This window comes from Culex pipiens, chromosome 3 (genome assembly GCF_016801865.2).
Source record: "Culex pipiens pallens isolate TS chromosome 3, TS_CPP_V2, whole genome shotgun sequence".
Taxonomy (NCBI): Eukaryota; Metazoa; Arthropoda; class Insecta; order Diptera; family Culicidae; genus Culex; species Culex pipiens.
Window position 1 is genome coordinate 174,246,849 of NC_068939.1, and position 20,399 is coordinate 174,267,247.

The 20,399-nt window shown below is 36.2% G+C and overlaps 1 protein-coding gene across 1 annotated transcript; it reads right to left on the reverse strand.

The window, feature by feature from the left end:
• Positions 1 to 4,054: 4,054 nt before the first annotated feature.
• On the reverse strand, positions 4,055 to 19,985 carry LOC120427917 (protein 5NUC). The gene is made up of 5 exons (XM_039592855.2): positions 19,815 to 19,985; positions 8,695 to 8,984; positions 5,747 to 5,897; positions 5,429 to 5,685; positions 4,055 to 5,368 (listed from the first exon to the last, which is right to left on the reverse strand). Exons 2-5 carry the CDS (start codon positions 8,937 to 8,939, stop codon positions 4,150 to 4,152), a joined length of 1,872 nt encoding a protein of 623 aa, XP_039448789.1. The 5' UTR covers positions 8,940 to 8,984; positions 19,815 to 19,985; the 3' UTR covers positions 4,055 to 4,149.
• Positions 19,986 to 20,399: the final 414 nt, after the last annotated feature.

Genomic DNA, 20,399 nt, shown 5'->3' on the forward strand with positions numbered 1-20,399 from the left:
CACTTTCCAGTAGAATGAAATGCCGTTTAATGGAAATCGGTGCAGAGCTTTTCAATTATTTTATCTACACTGGAGAGAGCCACTCGTCATTGCTGTACCATGAAATGTGGTATAGACAATGAGCAAACTGATGATCAAACTTGAAAAGGGAGTTAGAAGGGATTGCATATTCGAGGGGTAATTATAAGTTTGATACGATGATTATTTAACAAGCATACAGAAGGGTGGTCATCAATGGGACACTTTTGGTTTTAACATTAAATATTTTTTGTAATTTTTGATCAGCATTTCAAGTTGTCCTTTTTGTTGCGTTTGCCTTCTAATAATGTGTTCTAGCATTGACCAAAATATGAGATCACTCATCGCTCCAACCTACACAGCCGGAGTTATTCGCCTGTCTCATTGTAGACGCACTTGGCAGGAACAATAAGACAGGTGAGGAACAATGAGACACTCTAAGAAATTCATCACTTTTCTAGTAAAACACCATGTTTTTGTATTGTTCCATTGTACTGACTTGTCGGGGACATTTGAAAGCAATTTTGCCAACTTGAAACATCAAAGAACTAAACTTATACTAAAAAGAAGGCGAGGGGACAACTCATGATTTGAATTCCCGGGCGCTTCGGAACCCGGACACCACAGCTTGTTTTATCAATTATTTGGATATAAGTTCGCATTATAAATGTCAAAAATGGGTTATTTGATGAATTCTAACATCAACTTTCGTGTAAAGTTTGTTTGAACGCTGTAGTTAATGTCAAAACAATAAAATAAAATAAAATTATAAGATTAACAAAAATGCGGAACATTTCACGTGAAATATTTCATAGGCGTCCGAAGCACCGGGAAGGCAAAGCAGAAATTTATGGTTTTGATTTTCTTAAATTCAAGCAAATTTTTGTATAAAATATCTATTGTTTTGATGTTAACAGCTTATTTGAGACCTAAAGAATGCCATTCACTAACATTTCAGTCCAAATTTGTGCGACTCATTAGCGAAAACGAGTGTCCGGAATTCGAAGCAAAAGTGACCGGATTTCGAATCAGCTTTTATCATTGTCCGGGATTCGAAGCACAACAAGTCATTTTAATTTTCAAATTCTGATAAAAAATTGTTAGAAAAGACATATTTTGCATGCATTCTCTTAAAACTGATTGTTAATACTACATCCTGATGATATTTCTTCATTTCCAACTTGTTACATGATTTTTTGTCAACTATAACAAAAATGATATGCTACTAAGTGTCCGGATTTCGAATCATGACGTTAGTCCTCCCGAAAAGAAACGTGAGGAAAGTACTATTTTGCGAGAGTATAGTCCTCTCGCGTCCCGGGCAGACGGTAATAACAAACTTCATGCCATTTCAATAACAAACACTGTTAACATAACAAAAAGTGTTATGGAATATTCTTACAAAATCCATTTTGGCATAAGAGTTTAATAACAGTTTATGTTATCATAACAAAATTTGTTATTAGTCTGATATTGGTGGAAAGCCAAAACAACTTGGAAATAAAAATTTTTGTTATGAAAAAATAACTGCAACTGTTATTGGGATGGTCGGATCAGTTGTTAAAATAACAAAAAAAGAATAACAAAGATTTGTTCGAAGAATAATTCATTTCGTTTTCGCAACTTTGCGCAACTTTTGTAAATATGGCCTTATTCGTTAGATTCCAAATTTTATGACAAACTGATTCAAAGTGCAGGACAATGCGAGTCTTTTAAGTACTGGATTAAAGAAGTTAAAAGCTTGTATTTTTTTTTACAAATAATTGCAGTCTTTAAAAAAAAAAACATTTAAAATTAAAAAATTGTGAATATTATGTAAATTTGTATAAATGTAAGTTCATCTTTTAACCTATCTTAATCCCTAAAAATATTTGAATTCCATGGTAAATTTAATTTAATATGACCATTTGAAAATTACAGTTTTTTTTTCAGAAAATTAAACTATTACACACTCTTTTTTGACTTTGATAACGTGTATCTCGGAAACTATAGCTTTTAATTTTTTCTTAGTTAAAATGTTTACTATGAGCTAACATCGGCGAAAAACCGTACCTATGTGGTACGGTTCGACATCGTCAATTTTTTGATATAATTTGTGAAATTTTCCGAGCAATCCTACAAAAATATGTTCTGACCTAGGCTCAGACACTGTCAAAACGCCATTTTAAGTTCAAATTATTTTTCCTTGAAAGGCAAACTAATCACCTTTCATTTGCGTCCAAGACAGCTGAAATCGGTTAAAATGGGACGGAGTTATGTTTTTTTGAAAAAAGTGGTTTTTGCGAAAATTGACGAAAATTGCTGACATAAGAAGTTGTTAAAATATTAAACATTCTGAATCTTGAGAAATGATTTTCTGATCGATTTGGTGTCTTCGGCAATGTTGTCGGTATTGCTTAGGACTTCTAAGAAAAAAAAATAAGTTGCACTCTAAAAAAAAACAAATTTTTCATTCGACTTAGGCCGATGCAAATATTTAAAAAAGTTTTTGTCCCTCGGCCCTGGCCGAGGTCAAGGGGGGGGGCAAAAAAATAAAAAAATATTAAAATTTAAATAACAAGCCATAGTCTTCACATTTAAATGAAAAAAGTGTTTTAAAATGCATTTTACACTAGTTAAGTTGTTTTGCAATCATTAGTTTTAAAAAAATCTAAGATCTGACAAAAACAAAAATTTTATCGAAAAAAAAGATTTTGCATCGAAAATTTTCAAAAAACCTTAAGATTTTTTAATAAACCCAAACATGCTAAAAATGATTTTAAACGCAGGAGAATGTATTTTAATTTGATTTCAGCTGGTTGCACTTGAATTTTCATTGAAATTTTGAAGTTTATTGTAAAAATATTTTTTTTGCCCCCTGATTTTTCGGGCCAATTTTGAAGGGGGGGTGACAAAAACTTTTAAAAATATTTGTACCAGCCTTATCACTTAACCCTCTACTGCCCAATTTTTTTTCGAAGATTTTTATTTTTCACGTGTTCAGGAGGTCATTTTGAGCAACTTTTGTTTTGTTTTTCATGTTTTTACAGTCTCATTTTCCATTTTTTGTTTGTTTTTCACATTTTCTGCTATAGAATGGCACCATCATAATTTAAATTGTAAAAAATGCGTAGAGGAATAGTCTGAGACACTACAAAAATTAGTTCATACTTCTTTTTACTGAAAATATAGGAAATGTTAGTAAAAAACATTGCCAAAGTTGACCCTTAAAAAATTACATTGGCTAAGTCACATAAAACAAGTTAAATCTCCAACCCTAAAATTTTCATAAATTTTAAGAGTTCTTCTTTCCAAGGCGGAGAAGGCGGAGTTAGGTTGTAGAGGGTTAAACAAATGAATTTCTCAAAAGTTCCGTTTTAGAAATTCTTGGTTTTGATGTTTTTCATTTGACAGTGCTGCCAATTTGTCGAAAAGATCATAATTTTAGAAAAATGTGGAAGTCAGGTAAAAAAAGCACATTTATAAAAAATCAACTTTTCCGAAAGCACCAAATCGATCAAAAATTGATGAACTAATGATGCAAATGATACATGTCATCTTGGATCATTGAAAAGCACGCACAAACTTTCCTCCAATAAAAAAAAACAAAAACAAAACATTATCATCCTAGGGATAGTTTTAAAGTTGCTGATAAATAAGGAAAATTTTCGTATGTTTGGCAAGTTAAGCACTCCGTCTTAATTTCGTCCAGTTTGCAAATTTTCACTATTTAAACAAACTTTTTGTAAAAGCTATTTATTGTTTGATACAGGTTAAAAACGCTTTTTAAAAGCTGCAACATTTTGTGCTCGGTGGAATTCCATGCCATACCCTTAGAATTGCAAAGGATTAAAAGTAAGAAAAATCTATTTTCGAAGTTTATTTTTATCAGCTTTTAAATATAAAACTGGGGTAGCTCGGAAAATATTGATTGGATAAAATGTTAAATCTTTGTGAAATTCGGTGTACCACTTTCAAGATAGAAAATTAAATTCTTCAGTTCCTTCCATTGTATTTAACTTTGAATGGATTCTGCAACAACAAAAAGATAAACGACTGCATATTTACAACAAGTATTTTTATTTTACTTAACTAACCACACAGGAAACACTTTTTACAACATGCTTATCCACTTTGTACACCAACGACAAATTACATTGCCACTCTTTGGAAAACACTAATAAATGCCAACGCCACTACAGTCGCTACCGTAGCTTGCAAACTTCCAGCACCGCCGTCATCGTCCTTTTCGGTACTAGTTGATCCCTCCGTACTCGAAACGGGTGTTCCCGGCGTGGTCATATCATCCGGATTGACCTCCCCGTTGAGCGTAACCCGCCACTCAACCGCCGGATACACCGGCGAGAAACGGCTCAAGTACTCCTCGGTCATCTCGTACTCTCCCCAAGTGAGCGCTTCGAAGTTACGTCCGGAGAACATGGTGAAACCGTCGCCACCGTCCCACAGGAACTGGTTCAGGATGATCTTGTACCGGTCGTAATCGTACAGCGGGCTGAAGCTAGGAATGCTGCACCGAGCGCAGCGCACCTCAATGCTGGCGACTCGATGGCCGGGAGGTTTGCTGAGGTCGTACACCACGTGCACGCCCGCCATTTGCAGGAACTCTCCGTACCCGGTGCGACCATCGTACCGGGACACGCTATGTTCCAGCATTAGCCGAATCGTCTCTCCGGTTACTTCTGCGAGAATCATCGCATTTCCAAACGGAAGAACCGTTTTAAGGTCCTTCTTCGTGATGTTTCCACCCTCAGTAACATCGATCGATGCTCGGATACCTCCGCCCTGGATAAAGGCAATGGCTGCATCCGTCCAGAACTCGTTGGTTTGTTCACGGGACATGGTGTATGTCATGACCATGGCATCCGTAATCATGTTACCGATGTTGCACTCCTCAAACCGACACCGGGACGAATCCAGCAGAACCCTAGTCTGGCCGATGACTTCGTCCAGCTCGAGAATCCCCGGTCGGTACACATCAAGAAGCTCCAACACATCCGAATCACGATCAACGGCACCGTTCAGCAAGATCGGACTACCATCAAACGACAGCAGATTACCGGCCTGATCAAAGTCCACCTTCATGTAGCCCAAGTACTTCGTATACGCGTACGCCTGGACCACCGGAACATCCTTACCGGCACTGTTTCGCACCATCACCGGGTACGGACCCTCTGGCCTGTCAACATCATCCGGCACCGTTCCCGAGTACAAAAATGTATGCGAATGACCTCCAATCACGATGTCAATGTCCGGGCAACCCGCAGCAATCTGTCGATCACGCTCCAGCCCGCTGTGCCCGAGCGCAATCAGAATGTTGACGCCCTGGGACTTTAACGCCGACGCTTCCTTGCTGCAACGAAAGACACCAAACTCAGCCATAACAATTAATAAAAAACCAACCCCCCCTTACTTGATGGCCTCGATCTCGTCCAGGTACTCGACGGTGTTGACCTGCGTCAGCTGCTTCGTCTCCGGCGTCAGATAGCCGACGATGCCGATCTTGACGCCGCCCTTGGTGAACACGGTCGAGTGGCGCAACGATTTGGTGGACTGCATCGAGGGCGTCTTGGAGAGGTCCAGATTGGCGGCGAGCACCGGAAAGTCCACCTCGTTCAGGAACGGCACCAGCCCTTCCACGCCCAGGTCGAACTCGTGGTTGCCGAGGGACTGACGGGGAAATGATATCAATTAAGTATGTTGGACGGTTGAAAATTGATCAGAAGCTTACGATGGCATCCGGTTTGAGCAGGTTCAGAAACGAGGCTGTGATATTGTCCTTGTAGACGGCAAACCAGGGCGTTCCGGTGTAGGTGTCACCGGCGTTCAGGTACAGCACAGGGAGTCCTCCGTTGGCTTCTTTGGCACGGTACTCGCGGACTCTGAAAATTAGGTAATTTTAGAATATTAATTGCAAATATTTTTCATAGTTTAATTCTTCGATATGATTCAGAAGACCAAAAGAGCCATCTTTTCAGTTCTAGTGCATGACGGACTACAGAAAATAAAATTGTGTGGAATTTTGAAAGGTTGAATATTATCTTTTTTATTATGTAATTTTTCCATTTACTAATTTTCAAAGGTAAAATTACACATTTTTTCTGACATACAGACTGAGGTACATCTTGCACCTCAGATGTAATATTACCACGATTTTTTTTTACGTATTTAATTACGGCTTATTTATGATACAGAATGGACCGCAGCACTTAGTCAAACCTTCTTAAAAACTAAAAAAATGTCCAACTATACGTTGTTTTCATGTAATTTTGGCTGTGAATCTTAATCAGCCCTCAGAATAGCCAAATTGTCAAAATAATAATTTATGGTCATATTTTGAGTATGTTAAAAAATATGATTAATTTCAACATTAAAAAACAGTCCAGACTCGATTATCCGAAGGCCTCGAAAAAAAATCATTTCGGATAATCGAATCGCGAAAAATTCTTTTTTTTTTTTCGTTGCCTAATTTTTGATTGTCGGATTGGCCCCTAAACTACGCTAAAATGATTTAGAACTTTATAATCCAAGATGGCGGCCAAAATTGCGGTGATAGGCAATCAGCAACTCAAATTTGAAAATGGGGTCATAGAACTCATATTTTATGTTAAAAACAAGAAATTTAAAAAAAATACGAAAACAAAATTGTTTTGTTCCTGATTCCATCATCCGAAGTCTCATACAAACCTTCGAACTTCGGATATTCGAAACTTCGGATAATCGAGGCTTCGGATAGTCTAGTCTGGACTGTATATAGTTTTCTATGGACATTTTGACATTTAAAAATGAAGAAATTTCGAATTTCAAAAATTGCCTTTGAGATATTTCAAGCATAATTTCCCCTTTCATAAGCAACCTCGTGCATTGAATTTGGCCTAAGCTTTTTCGAAATAATTGAATTTTAAATTTTCATTGATTTAAAATTAAAACGGTTGTTGCTTTCCACCAATAAAACGACATTTAATTTTTCAACGTAAATTTTTTCTATTCAGAGCACATAAGGCGTCATCCATAAAGTACGTCACGCTCTAGGGGGGAGGGGGGGGGGGGTTTCGCAAGTGTGACAAAGTGTGACATGGGGGAGAATTCAGTCTTAAAATATAGCTTAAAAAAGTTTAAAGTTAGATAAACTTTACTCATAAATCAAACACGATTCGAGTTTCTAAAACAGTGTTTTTGATGATAGGTTTAATATGCTTAAATCACCAGATTTTCAAAAAAAAATGATGTTGATTTCTATGACTACAACATTCAACAAAATAAAAAAAAACAAACACAACCTGTAAAAATTAAAAACTTTCTCGATTGAACTCCAAATTTAAAAATAATCCTTTTTATAAATCATGCTAAAATTGTACAAAAAAACAAGATGGTGGGGGGGAGGTCCTACAAAACGTGACGTACTTTTCGAGGGGGGTCAGAGCCAACTTGACAAAGTGTGACATAGGGGAGAGGGGGGTTAGTTTTGGCCGAGCTGCTCTGAACATCACCTTTTTAGTTTTACCGGTGTTGAAAAAAATTTAATCAAAATTTACTCATCTACTATTTCAAAACGTATTAAAATGTTTGGTTGCAAGAGGTTATTGAATAATTTTTTTGACACTTTAGTTCTTGTTATAAATAATAAAAATATTTATGAAGTTTTAAAAATATTAATAAATGATTGACGTTGCACAGTATGTTTCAATCATCTAGAATTTATGTTTAACGAATTAAAAATAAATCAATAAAACACAAAAAAAACTGAGCTCTGACGGACATTGAAGGGGATACACTTAATGTTTATAATTGTTTAAAGGACCTAATAAATATAGTCAAGATAGAAATTCCGGTAGATATAAATTTAATTATTTTTGATTGATTTTTACAAACATTTGTTTAACCGCTGCATGTTGAAAAATGTTATATTTTTTTTTTAATCAAGAAGCACTTTTTTCTAACTGCACTGAAATGGAATTCTCCACTCTTAAAAAAAATCAAATGTGTTATTTAATAAATTTAAGCAAAATTTTCCATGTCTGTTGGGTTTATTACAGAGTAATCCGGGTTAACTCTGTGATTCAATTAAAAGTAATAAAAAAGTAAAATTTGTAACAAAATATTAAGCCAACTTCATTATACAGTATTTTTTTATTCAGCCTGTCTCATATTAATATCATTGCAATATGCGCAATCATTGAACTTTAACATCAGTTTATTAAAATGCTAGTAAATTTGGAAGGGGCGCCAAATTAAAGCTTTTCCAAGAGCACCATGGACCCAAGTTACGGCTATGGGATTACTTAACAAATATTTTCAATACTTTGGATGTGTGTAAGCCTTTTTCCCACTTTTGTTATATTTAAACAATTATTTGTTGTTAAATTTTGTTCAATGTTAAAAATAAACATAATTTTCATTGAAATTTCAATTGGTAAAACCCCCTTGACAGCAGTAGAAAATTGTATTGTTATACTCACAATGGCACAGCAATGCAACAGGATTCTGATTATCAAAGTTTCATTCCAGCAATTGTTATTTATGAATGACAAGATTAAATCAATTTCCCGTGAAAATCGCCCGAAATATGTAGTTGTATTCAATGGTGTTCAATGTTTGATGGAACGTACATTGATTAAATTCCACAAGTTCTCAGAAATGTTTGCTGTTCCTGCTATTGTTCCGTTGCTGCAAACTTACTTGTGCGCCACCCGGGCAAATCCTCCGTAGCACCGGTTGCTGGCCACATCGGCCGGCTGGCACTCGTTTCCGTACGCTCCGATTTGCTCGAAGCGGGCGTGCATATCGTTGTTGTGCAGGATTATTAGTTGCAACGTGGCCGGATCACCACTCTTGGGGGCACCCAGCGTTCCGGGAGTGACGTGCGAAAGCACTGCAAGCAGCAATCCCAAGCGCACCGGGAGGGCCACCGACTTCGCCGACATCCTTGCTGTGGAGTGTGTTGTTCTGCCGGGTTTGGTCAGCAATTCCTGGAAGGAAACATGTGGAAGTGCTTTATACTAAATTCAGTGAATTCAGTTCATTAGCTATTTGGTTTCACCTTCCCCTCAACAGGTCGCTACAACGTACTAGCGCCATTTCATTCAGACAGGCCATAAAACCACCCAGTAATACCATAATCGATGGAGTAAACCCAATCGACGATATAGCACTAAATTAGCTCGTTATCGGCCACCACCGAGCCGAGGCACGAGTCAGGTGTCAAAACCCACACGCGCACTAACCCAGCCCAAGTGCTAATCACACGAAAACAAGTGTGAGCCTAATTTATGGTGCTCTGGAAACACTCGAAATTTGTCAGTCGGTGAAATTAAGTCCCGCGGATTTACGTCAGACGAGCGGGAGAGATTTTGTTTCCCGATAGCCGAGTGCATTCTGTTACCAATAATATGGTAAACAATGTTGGTCGTTTGCTCATTAATACAGATTTTAGTCTTCCCCGGAAAATGATGAAATGGATCAAAACATGTTAGTTACACCTTTTTAAACACTAAGGTGGGACAGATTATCATCAATATTAACAGTAACTATCCAACAAATTACTTGTGGCAAGCAAAAATTACTCATTATTCTTATTTAAATTTCACAATATTATTTATTTCACAATATAATTTATTTCAATCTTTACGTATACCGATTCAGAATAAAAAGAAAAGACTAACCCGAGCAGGGGTAAATAACACGAGAATACCAAATTTTGGTATTACTTGGGCATATAACAGGGACCAAAATGTGCCCTTGGTTGCCCAGTAATAGATGGTAAAATACCATAAAATCATAACAAAGTCTCGTAAGTGGAAGGGTGGAAGGGCACAACAATACCAAACCATGTTATTCCAAGGGTAAAATAATACCTCAAAATAAAACCATTTCAATACCAAGTAGAGGTCTTCTGGATTTTTCAACATTGCTTGAATACCAAAACTTGGTATTGCCATGGTTTTAAATTTAGGTATTCCCGCGCCCTTGGAAAATCAGATTTTGGTATTCCTGTGGTCTTCCACATACATGATTTTGGTATGATTTCATGGTATTTTACCATCTATTACTGGGCAACCAAGAGCACATTTTGGTCGCTGGTATTTGCACAAGAAATACCAAAATTTGGTATTTTCATACCATTTTTTAGTGCAGCAGTTGCAGTTAGTGAAAAAACGGAAATGATCCATATGCAACAGCCAAATCTACTCACCTGATGATTCCATGTTGTTTTTAGTGATATTCTTCACCACATCGAATACATTTGTCATTGATGAACGGCTTGTGCTTGAAGTTCTTGAAGCTTCTGAAAAATAACAAGATTGAAAAATAAGTGTTATTAAAATGAAATTGGATTGAAATTCACCAAAATTTAATAATCTGTCGATTAACTTGTTTTCTCAAAGTAATTGGTTATCCCAACTTAGAGAAATTTCAACTAATTAAAAAAAATTATAGTGGGTCTATAAAAAAATTGAAAATCAGCTTTAACATTTTTGGGTTTCAAGTCATTTTAGCGCAAAATTAATTATCTTGTCAAAATTGGTAAAAAATTTCCCATAGTTTCAGAGGAATTTGAAAAAACACTTTAATACCAAAATATGGTATCCTGACTTAGAAAATTTTCCACAATTTCAAGTCATTTCTTTAGGGGGTATATCAAAAATGTTTAAAATCAAGTTTGAAATTTTCGGTTTTCAATAAAAGCATTCGCTTTGAGACATCATTTTAGCGCAAAATTAATTATTTTGTCATAATTGGTCAACATTTTCCCATAGTTTCAGAGGAATTTTATTAAACACTTTAATACCAAAAAAATACCAAAATGTGGTGTCCGACCATTGACAAATTCTGTAATTTTGCATTATCAAAACAATACCTTAAATTGATATGATACCAAATTTTGCTCTTTCATAATCCTTAAGACAAATTTTAAAGGGTCCAGGAATACCAAAATTTGGTATTGATATAAGGTTTAATTACACATTTCCCTTGTTATTTACCCATGCTCGGGAAACTGAACTAAGCTGCACTTTAAAAAAATAAATGACACTCTTAAAAAATAATATGCTCTCAATTTTATTAAAAATAAATTGTTATCTCACTTATTCCTTTTGATTTTTCCAATTTATGCCATTTTTAATGTTTTTGCAATCGACTATTCTTTTTATGTTTGATTTCGATGAAGCTTTGTCCTTGCATTCCTAATGTCAAACGCAGCATTTTGCATGAGTAGTCTTGCCATACCAGGGTTGCAACCGAGTGATATTTTCATTCAACATTTTAAAATTTCAAAATTATATTTAAAGAAAAGCGCAGAAAACCTCATGAAAGTTTCATTTTCAAACATTGCAAACCAACATCTTCCAAGATATCGTAGATATCAAGTTGAAGAAAGAAGGCTAATAACATGAGACTGGAAAAAAACAAATTTTTACAAAATTTAAGCTTTTAGAGGCTGTATCCCAGCAACCAGCAGTCTGATCAACAAAGTCTAAGAAGAAAATTGCAATTTTGAAATGGCAAATACTGAGCAATTTTCGAAAAATGACGCCTAAAAATCCTATAACTTAATAACGTTGCAACTTATAAAAAAAATGTGCAGTCATTTTCGATAGCATTTGATTTTGCACTCAAAAATAATTTTTTGCAATTCCGTCGTGAAACTACTTACTTTTCCTGTCATTCGTGAACGACGAAATAGCCTACTTTTCTGTACCAAAAATAACAGAATCGAATAGCAACACTTTTCAAAATAAATGCTGAAAAGTTCTACTTTTCAGCACTGAAATGGGTGCTGAAAAGTTGAACTTTTCAGCACTTGTTTCGAAAAGTAACACTTTTCAACATTGTTTTGATTTAAACGATTTATTGACAAATACATGAAAATTTGACTTAAAATTTCACTCAATGAGTGTTTTTCGGAATTGCAAAAAATGTTGTATGGAACTCGTTGCAAAACTTGATTTTTTCAGCACTCGTCGTATTTATCCAACTCGGTGAACCTCGTTGGATAAATGTACGACTCGTGCTGAAAAAATCCTCTTTTTGCAACATGTTGCATAAACTACTATTTGATACTTTGCCCAGATTTTGCCCAAACCTCAATTTTAGCGCAACAGATGTTTTTTAGAGAGAGTCCACGAACAGGGCATACCCCTTTGTATGGGACGTCGTTTGGACCTCACCAATCTGCCTGAAATTTTCAGGGGTTGTTTGTACATTTAAAACTGGTAGCATCTGGCCAAAATATTAGCACTCTAGGTCTACGGAAAGTGGGGCAATTCGGGACAAAACTTTTGAAGGTTCAAAAACGTCAAAGATCTTAAAAATACTATAACTTAGGAAAAAAATCAATTTTATTTCCAAATTCAAAACGCATCTGAAAGAACTTAAAAAATGCAACAAAATGCAAGGTGAAGCATCCCAATTGGTTAAGTCTAAAGGAAGTTATCGGCATTTTAGTGAAAAAATAGCACAATTTTCAAACTCAAATAAAAAAAGTGTTCCATCCAGATATCAACTTAATTTGAAATGCAGCTTTTAGGGGACACCTAAGACAATCATTTGAGACTGAGAACGCTTTGGGTAAGGCAGTTTAACATATTCAATGGACAGTGAAATTTTAGTGATTTTTTTTGGTTGTAAATTTTTGCTCGGGGGACCCCTTAGATCAAATTTTCCGGTGATAATTTTATCATATTCGTATTCCTGAGACAATTTCTCAATAGAAACATGCATAAAAATGTTTATTTTCATCCATTTAAACCATTTAAAAAAATCGTCTAAAAAAAATCTTCGAGTCACATTTATTGCGCGTATTCCCGAAAAAGACACGCGGCATATCAGCCTCGAAACGACGCGCCGCACTTTCGCCAAATGCTCGCTGTCAAATCCCATACTGCGCATTTTGTTTTTGTTGATCTTCTTCTTCGAATCGCCTGGCATTGTTGCCAGGTATGTTTTTTATTGCACCAAAAGTGCAGAAAATCGCTGGCAACAATGTCTACGGCACAGTCAGAAATGCCGCGCGGCGTGTACTTTTGAGAGAAACGTACAATATTGAAAATCGAGTTCGTTTCCAAGGATACTAGATGCCACCAAAAAAAGGCAGCTTCTTAAAACATTTTAAGGCAGTTGCAAATATTTTTCGAAGTTTATGTCCCTCGAATTTGATAAAAGTCGAGGGAGGGGGGTGGAAAAAAAAGTATAAAAATTGAAATTACGAGTGATGTTTTAACACTTTAATGAAAAAAGTGTTTTAAAATGCATTATACACTTGTCCAGTTGTTTTGCCATCATTAGTTTCCAAAATATCTAAGTATTGACGAAAATTTTATTTTTTGCGAAAAATAAAAATTTTGCGGCTGGAATTAATAAAAATTCAAAACATTTTTAAACAAGCCCAAACATGCTTAATATAATAATCAATGCAGAAAAATGCATTTTAGATTGTTTTCAGTTGGTTATACTTCTATTTTCATAGAAATTTTAAAGTTTTTTGGAAAAAAAAATTTTTTGCCCCCTGATTTTTCAGACCATTTGTGAAGGGGGGGGCGACATAAACTTTGAAAAAAAAATGCCGTTGTACGCATAATTGTCCCATATCATTTTTGGTCGATTCTGACTTTTTGTAATTTTTAGGTTTAGTTTGACGTTTACTTTTCGAAAAACACATAAAATCTAGTACTTTGTTAGGAAACTCATCAAAAACAACACCAAGTCTGTTTGTCCCATCGTTGTACTTCTACGCATAATTGTCCCACCAAGTATTTTCCTTCGCGGGATCATTAGTTTTACAAAGCATTGTGTCTTGTTTACCGTTTGTAAAGCAAGAGAATAACCAATAAGAGTGATAAACTGCTAACTACCTAAGATAAACTGCTAACTGGGGCGATTAGGGACATATGGAGTGAATAGGGACCCACGGGACAATTCTGCGTAGAAACACAAAAAACGGTCGAAAAATTTCAATCGCGTTTTTCTCAGTTGCACTTTTTTTAACATGGGACAATTATGCGTAGAACGGCAGTAAAATGGATGAAAATAAATGCGAGCTGGGTATGCAAACCATTCAATGTTGCTTTATAAACTATTTAATTTTTTACTTGCCAGACTTAGCTCATATTTTCAAAATTTGTTTTTTTTATTTATGCACTATTTAAAAAGCAGCACGCATTAAGTTGAGGGTAATCGGAGCTCTTTAGATTTTACAAATAATCTAGATATTTTATAAATAATACAATCAAATCATCAACCACTTAGCCACCAACAGTATAAGCCATTCAAAGCTTGTACAAGTTCCGGCTTAGAGTGGTATATATAGAAATCTGATAACAGGCTTCAAGTGAAGTGCGTTGTTATTGTTACACTATCATCCATCCCCCCACTCTCCCCCATTCAGAATCTGATGTCCTCAAGTGGCTCTTGTTGGACAATCAACTTGCACTGCCACTGTGTTATCGTTCCCAACAATGCCCCGTTTGCACAATATCCCCTCGATTGCTATCCCGGTGATATAGGGTAGCTGAACGGAACATGGGTTTCGATTTCGTGAAATTGGCTGGATTTTCGTATTGTAAGCTTTACGAAATTGGATCCCGTTACCTTACACTGTACGTATGCAGAACTAGGTCTCCAACCGCCCGTTGTTAGGGGTGAGAATAAGCCGAGTGAATCCCAGTGTCAATTTGATAAGACTTTATTGTCGCACAACGTGTACGAACGTACGATACATCAATCTCTAAGGTGATACAGCCGGGAACGTTACGGCTTCATGATGGATGGAGTGAGAGCACGGATTAAGTTGTTTGATCTCAACACAAAAGCATGTTCAATGTCTCAACGGCTTTACGCAGCCACCCCATGAATTTAAAATCAGTTTGTGGAATAATATCAGGTTAGTATTCTCAGTGTTGTAGAATGATATTGAGTCTAAGAGTTGCTTTTGAGCCAAAGTGGTACACAGAAAAAAATAATGTAAATTTGGAAGCTTTAATTTTGGAAGGTTGAATATTACCTCTTTTATGATGTAATTTTACCTCAATTTAGACTGAAAAAGTGACATTACAACAGAAAAGTGATAAAATTACACATTTCCAGAGGTAAAATTACACCTTTTTTCTGACATAAAAGATGTACCCCTTCCCAGATGTAATATTACCATGATTTTTTTTTCTGTGTAGTTTAATGAATTGGCTATATATTGAAATATGTATTATATTTATGCAATCAATTTTTTAATTTGATTTTGAAAATCTTTTTTCTAAGAAAAAGATAAACTCTAGAGACCAGCTTTTTTTAAACAATGTTAAACTAAGCCAAATCCACTCGACCCGTCCCACCAAAACCCTTACAGTCTAAAAGAGGATTTCACGGTTGCGGCGACGGCACTTCGCATTACTATTTCCATCCGTGTAGTGACATTCCACGTCAGTGGGAACCTGACAGAGACACTCTTCCGTCCGAGATCGATGCGGTGACAGGCCCCCCCTTTTTTCAGCCGTGCTCAGACATTGAACAATGCAATCGACAGCGTTGGATAACTAAAAATAAAAACTCATTAAGGATTTGTCCCGGTGTGTTGAAGGGGCAATATGTGAACAAATTTAGTTGATATAATTAAAACTGAAAAAAGTTCATTTTCAACTCAACTGGCAAATCGAATCTTTTGATCAAAAACTATTCTAAACTGGTATTCAAAGCTGTTCAAAAGCATTAAAACAAATAAAATAAAAGCTTGTACAACAATTGCCAAACAACACTCTGTCGCCAATAGTTTTGTTCCTGTTTTCGAATTGTATTTTTATTTTTCACTGAGCCGGCAAAAGTGTGGACCGGTTTCCATTCTGATGAGTGTGTGAAAAAAATGGTCACCGGTAGCAACGTCTGGTGAATGTGCCACTTTGGACTTAGAGAAGGGAAATTATGACGTCGCAATGTCACCGTTTCGTTCCGTATTGTTTGACGTGCAATGCCATACGTGATGAATGGAGCATGCCAATCGTTTTCTTTTTGTATGAGATATAGTTAAGTGCACAGTAATTAGCGATTTAGTTTCTTACAAAAGAATATGAAGCAACTAAAAGATTAGAGAAAATTACTTTCCAATTACTTAAACTCGAAACCAAGTTCCGATGAATGCTTTCCAGTATTCGGCAAAATACCGATACACGTCCAGTACTAACAAGTTATCATGCTTATGCCAATCAGTTATAACATGCAAGTTAATTAATTCCCGGTTGTTGTCGTCGCCATCATCGTCACTGAGCCACGTGCTCCTGATGGATGAGTTGTGGTGTACATGCCACAGGTTGGGCAACGTGGGGCCCGCTTGGAAAATTTCTATTTATGAGCTTCTTATAAAATTTCAAATTTAAGTCCCTGTTGAAATTTATAATGTTTGATGAAGTCCTTCTTCTAAAACAAAAATGGGTGAAAATTGCGTAAGCCGAATCTTTCACCACAGAGAATTTTTTCATAGCTCGTTAGTCTAAACTTTTATGGCAGCAACGTAAGTAACGCTTATATAGCATTTATTTATTTTTTAATATTAGAAGCATGCTACCTTATTTTTATTTTTATTTTTTATTTTATTTATTCAGATTTTCTCTTCCATGTACATTCATTCAGTTAAAATATTATTGAGTGTCCAATCACAATCGATGACTTTTCACCTCAATTTTAAATACTAGCAACTTTCATTTATTCATGAAATATTGTAGCTTTCGCTATTCAGTGATTTCATATATTTGTTACATTTAACCTGTATACTTTCAATGTGATCCTTGTAAGTAAGGTTTTTGTCAAAAGCAAGTCCAAGATATTTAACTTGATCCTCCCACTTTAAATTTACCTCATTCATCTTTATAATGTGATGACTTTTTGGTTTAAGAAAATCAGCCCTTGGTTTGTGAGGGAAAATAATAAGTTGAGTTTTTGCAGCATTTGGAGTAATTTTCCATTCTTTCAAATAAGAATTGAAAATATCCAAGCTTTTTTGTAATCTTCTTGTGATGACACGAAGGCTTCTACCTTTGGCGGAGATGCTTGTATCATCAGCAAAAAGTGATTTCTGACATCCTGGGGGCAAATCAGGCAAGTCAGAAGTAAAAATATTGTATAAAATTGGACCCAAAATGCTTCCTTGAGGGACGCCGGCACGTACAGGTAGTTGATCAGATTTGCTATTCTGATAACATACCTGCAGAGTACGATCCGTCAAATAATTTTGGATAATTTTCACGATATAAATCGGAAAATTAAACCTTTTCAATTTCGCAATCAAACCTTTATGCCAAACACTGTCAAATGCCTTTTCTATGTCTAGCAGAGCAGCGCCAGTAGAATAGCCTTCAGATTTGTTGCTTCGAATTAAATTTGAAACTCTCAACAACTGATGAGTAGTTGAATGCCCAAGGCGAACTTATATAGCATTTTGTTTGCGTGTATTCATGTGCAATTTTAGATAGGTAAGTCAGAAAGTTCCTTCATGATTCTTTTTAAATTGAAAAAAAACACCTTTTAAAAAAAAGTTAAAAAAAAACCAGATGTGACCTTGCTTCCAAAAATACATTTTTAAATTTAAGATGACCGTATGGTCGACATTTTGCAAAAACATTTTTTTTAATTCCACCGCTGCCACGCATCTCGAAATGAAAAAATACCAGCTCAAAAAATTGTATGAAAAAACTACAAATGCAATTGGCTTTTTTGGACACAAGGAATGCTTAGGGAAGGGTTGTCATCAATGAGACACTTTTGGTTTTCAACTTTCAACGATTTATCTAATTTTGTCACCAGCATGTTTTAATGAGCTTTTTGTTGCATTATCTTTCCTTTAATGTGTTCTAGCATTGACCAAAATATGAGATCGATCCGACATCTACAGCCAGAGTTATTCAACTGTCTCATTGTAGACGCACTTGGCAGGATCAATGAGACCGCTGGGGAACAATGAGACACTCTACGAAAATCAACATTTTCTAGTAAAACATCATGCTTTTGTATTGTTTCATTGCAGGTGACTTGCCTTGAACATTTTAGAGCAATTTTGCCAACATGAAACTTTTATTAACAAAAGTTACACTAAAAAGTATTTAAATTTTGTAAAATCCATGGATTAATACCAAATAATTTTGTATTTTTAGTTAAATTAAGTTCAAACTTTATAAATATGCCTTTTTTGCTGGAGCCAAACTTGCGAAAAAATCTGGCCTAAGGTTGAAAATAAACGCTTTAGTGGCCAAAATGCCTCAAATAAAGGTAAATCCCATTTAAAATTCAAATGCAAAGCTCACCGGAACAAAAATCTGAATGTCCGACAAAAACTCATTCTTATTACACCCTTTATGTTTAGGGCTTTGTGACCCAAACTCTAACACAATATTGGACTGTGATTCAGGAATTAACTTCGTTATATAAACTCAAAAAAATCAATTTATGAACAATTAGACTGACCTACAAAACAAAACAAAATTAACAAAAAATGACTGCGCAGGCTCAGGAGTATTATGACAGGTTGTCAATATTGCAAACAATCCAAAAATTGCATGCAAACTGTAGGAGAACCGAACCACACTAATTTTCAATACAAACTTTGGAGCAAACCCATTTGGCTTAGTCTAAATATTTTTGCAAAATTCAAATTGTATTCAAATTTTTAAATCAAATTTACAACTTCAATACTTCAAACTTACGTGGAATTTCCCGAGGATTCCGAATATGTCAAAAGAAGTGCCGTCTTTTTGGCCTACAGGGCAAAAACTAACGTTGTAAAATGTTTGTTATAGAAAAATCGAAAAACTATGAGAAAAACTGCGATTGGCCAAAAAGTTTATACCGTAGGCTTATAGTCCATGAAATTCCTTAACCTTTGACCTACAGGAGTAAGGGTGTTGGAGGCTGCTGCAAAAAGATATTGGGGTTTTAGAAAAATCAATTTTTAGCAGTAATTTGCAAAAGCTATGAGAAAAAGTCAAACCAATCCTGGATGTCTATGGCGCATTTTGAAGGGCTTCAAAAGACCTTTCGAATGCAACTAAGAGAGTTGGAATTGATGAAGTTTTACGAAAATGCGAGCAATTTTAAGATTTTTTATGTTTTTTGGACCTCAAACATCCGTGCTGGTTTAACCCCACTTCCCTTTGTCGTATAGGGCTCATATTTGGCATGAGTTCATCTCATGTATAGACAAATAAACGCTAAAAATTTAATCCAAATCGGAGCACCTCGATACGACCTCTAGAACAAACCGAGCAAAATCTACAAATACTGCCTCTTAAAAATTATGTTAAAAAGACTAATCAGAGTCGGAGTTTTGCGTTTTGTTTCAAAGAAGATTTTAAGTTACGGGTTGTGAGAAAATCGTAATATTATAGTTAACATTCGATCAATACTCTTATAATTCACACTGAGAAAATATTATTGATTTTCAAACTTTCCATTTCACCCCACTGTGCCCGTTTTTCCTCGATCATCAACATACGAACAGAGAGAGAGAGTTCCTCCCCTGCTGTTCGCCGGCACTCAAAGTTATCGTAATCGCACAGGTCGTCGTCGTCGTCGGGTGTGCATTTCGTAAACATGCATGCTGCCAATTTTACCTGACAAAGCGTTCAAAAGCACGCTGATTTGACTTTGGCTTTGCTCACTGAACATAACATTCATGCTTATAACGGATGACCACTTAGAACGATGAATCGGAGCCGTGTCGGCTCATTCACAAAAGGAGTCCAATTTCACTGAATAGTGGTGTATCCATTCAGCGAAAGCCACTTGATCCACTAGAAGATACTCTCAGTTTTGAGGTTGACACTTACATCGAGCTTAGAAGACGCTAGTTATTCGACGCACTTGTACAGCAGTTATGTCACACCGGCACAAATTAAAACAGCAAAAAAAGCTCAGGTGTTTCGCGGTTCCTTGTTCAACTCGGAAACAGAAAACTAAAACACGGACAAAGTCACGTCGCACGCGTGAAGTGGCCGCGATCGCGAGCAAAACGCTACTGGCTTAGCCGAATATGACTGCCGGCCGCGACCGCGCGTTTTTCCGTGGGCTCTTTTTTTTTCTCACTTGAGAGTGACGAACTGAACGTGTTTCGGCGCGGAATGTTTTCGTTGTGCTGCAGACGGCTAGACAGCTTCAGGCCTCGCCGAGAGATCTTCCTGAGTCAGAACAGAAGGGACAGGGCGGAGGAAAGAAGGAAGGTCGTTATCGCGAGAGCAGCACTTTAGCGCTCGTTGAACGAAAATTTCGGGGCTCGTACCACGGCAAGTGTCTCTGACTGTCGCTATCTTGGCGGTTAGATTTTACTGCTTGTACTTTTTAATGGCTGCGTTGTTGCGTCACGTGTGCGGTAATGATCGCTGCGTGCTGGAAATGATACAAGGACTTGTTGAGCT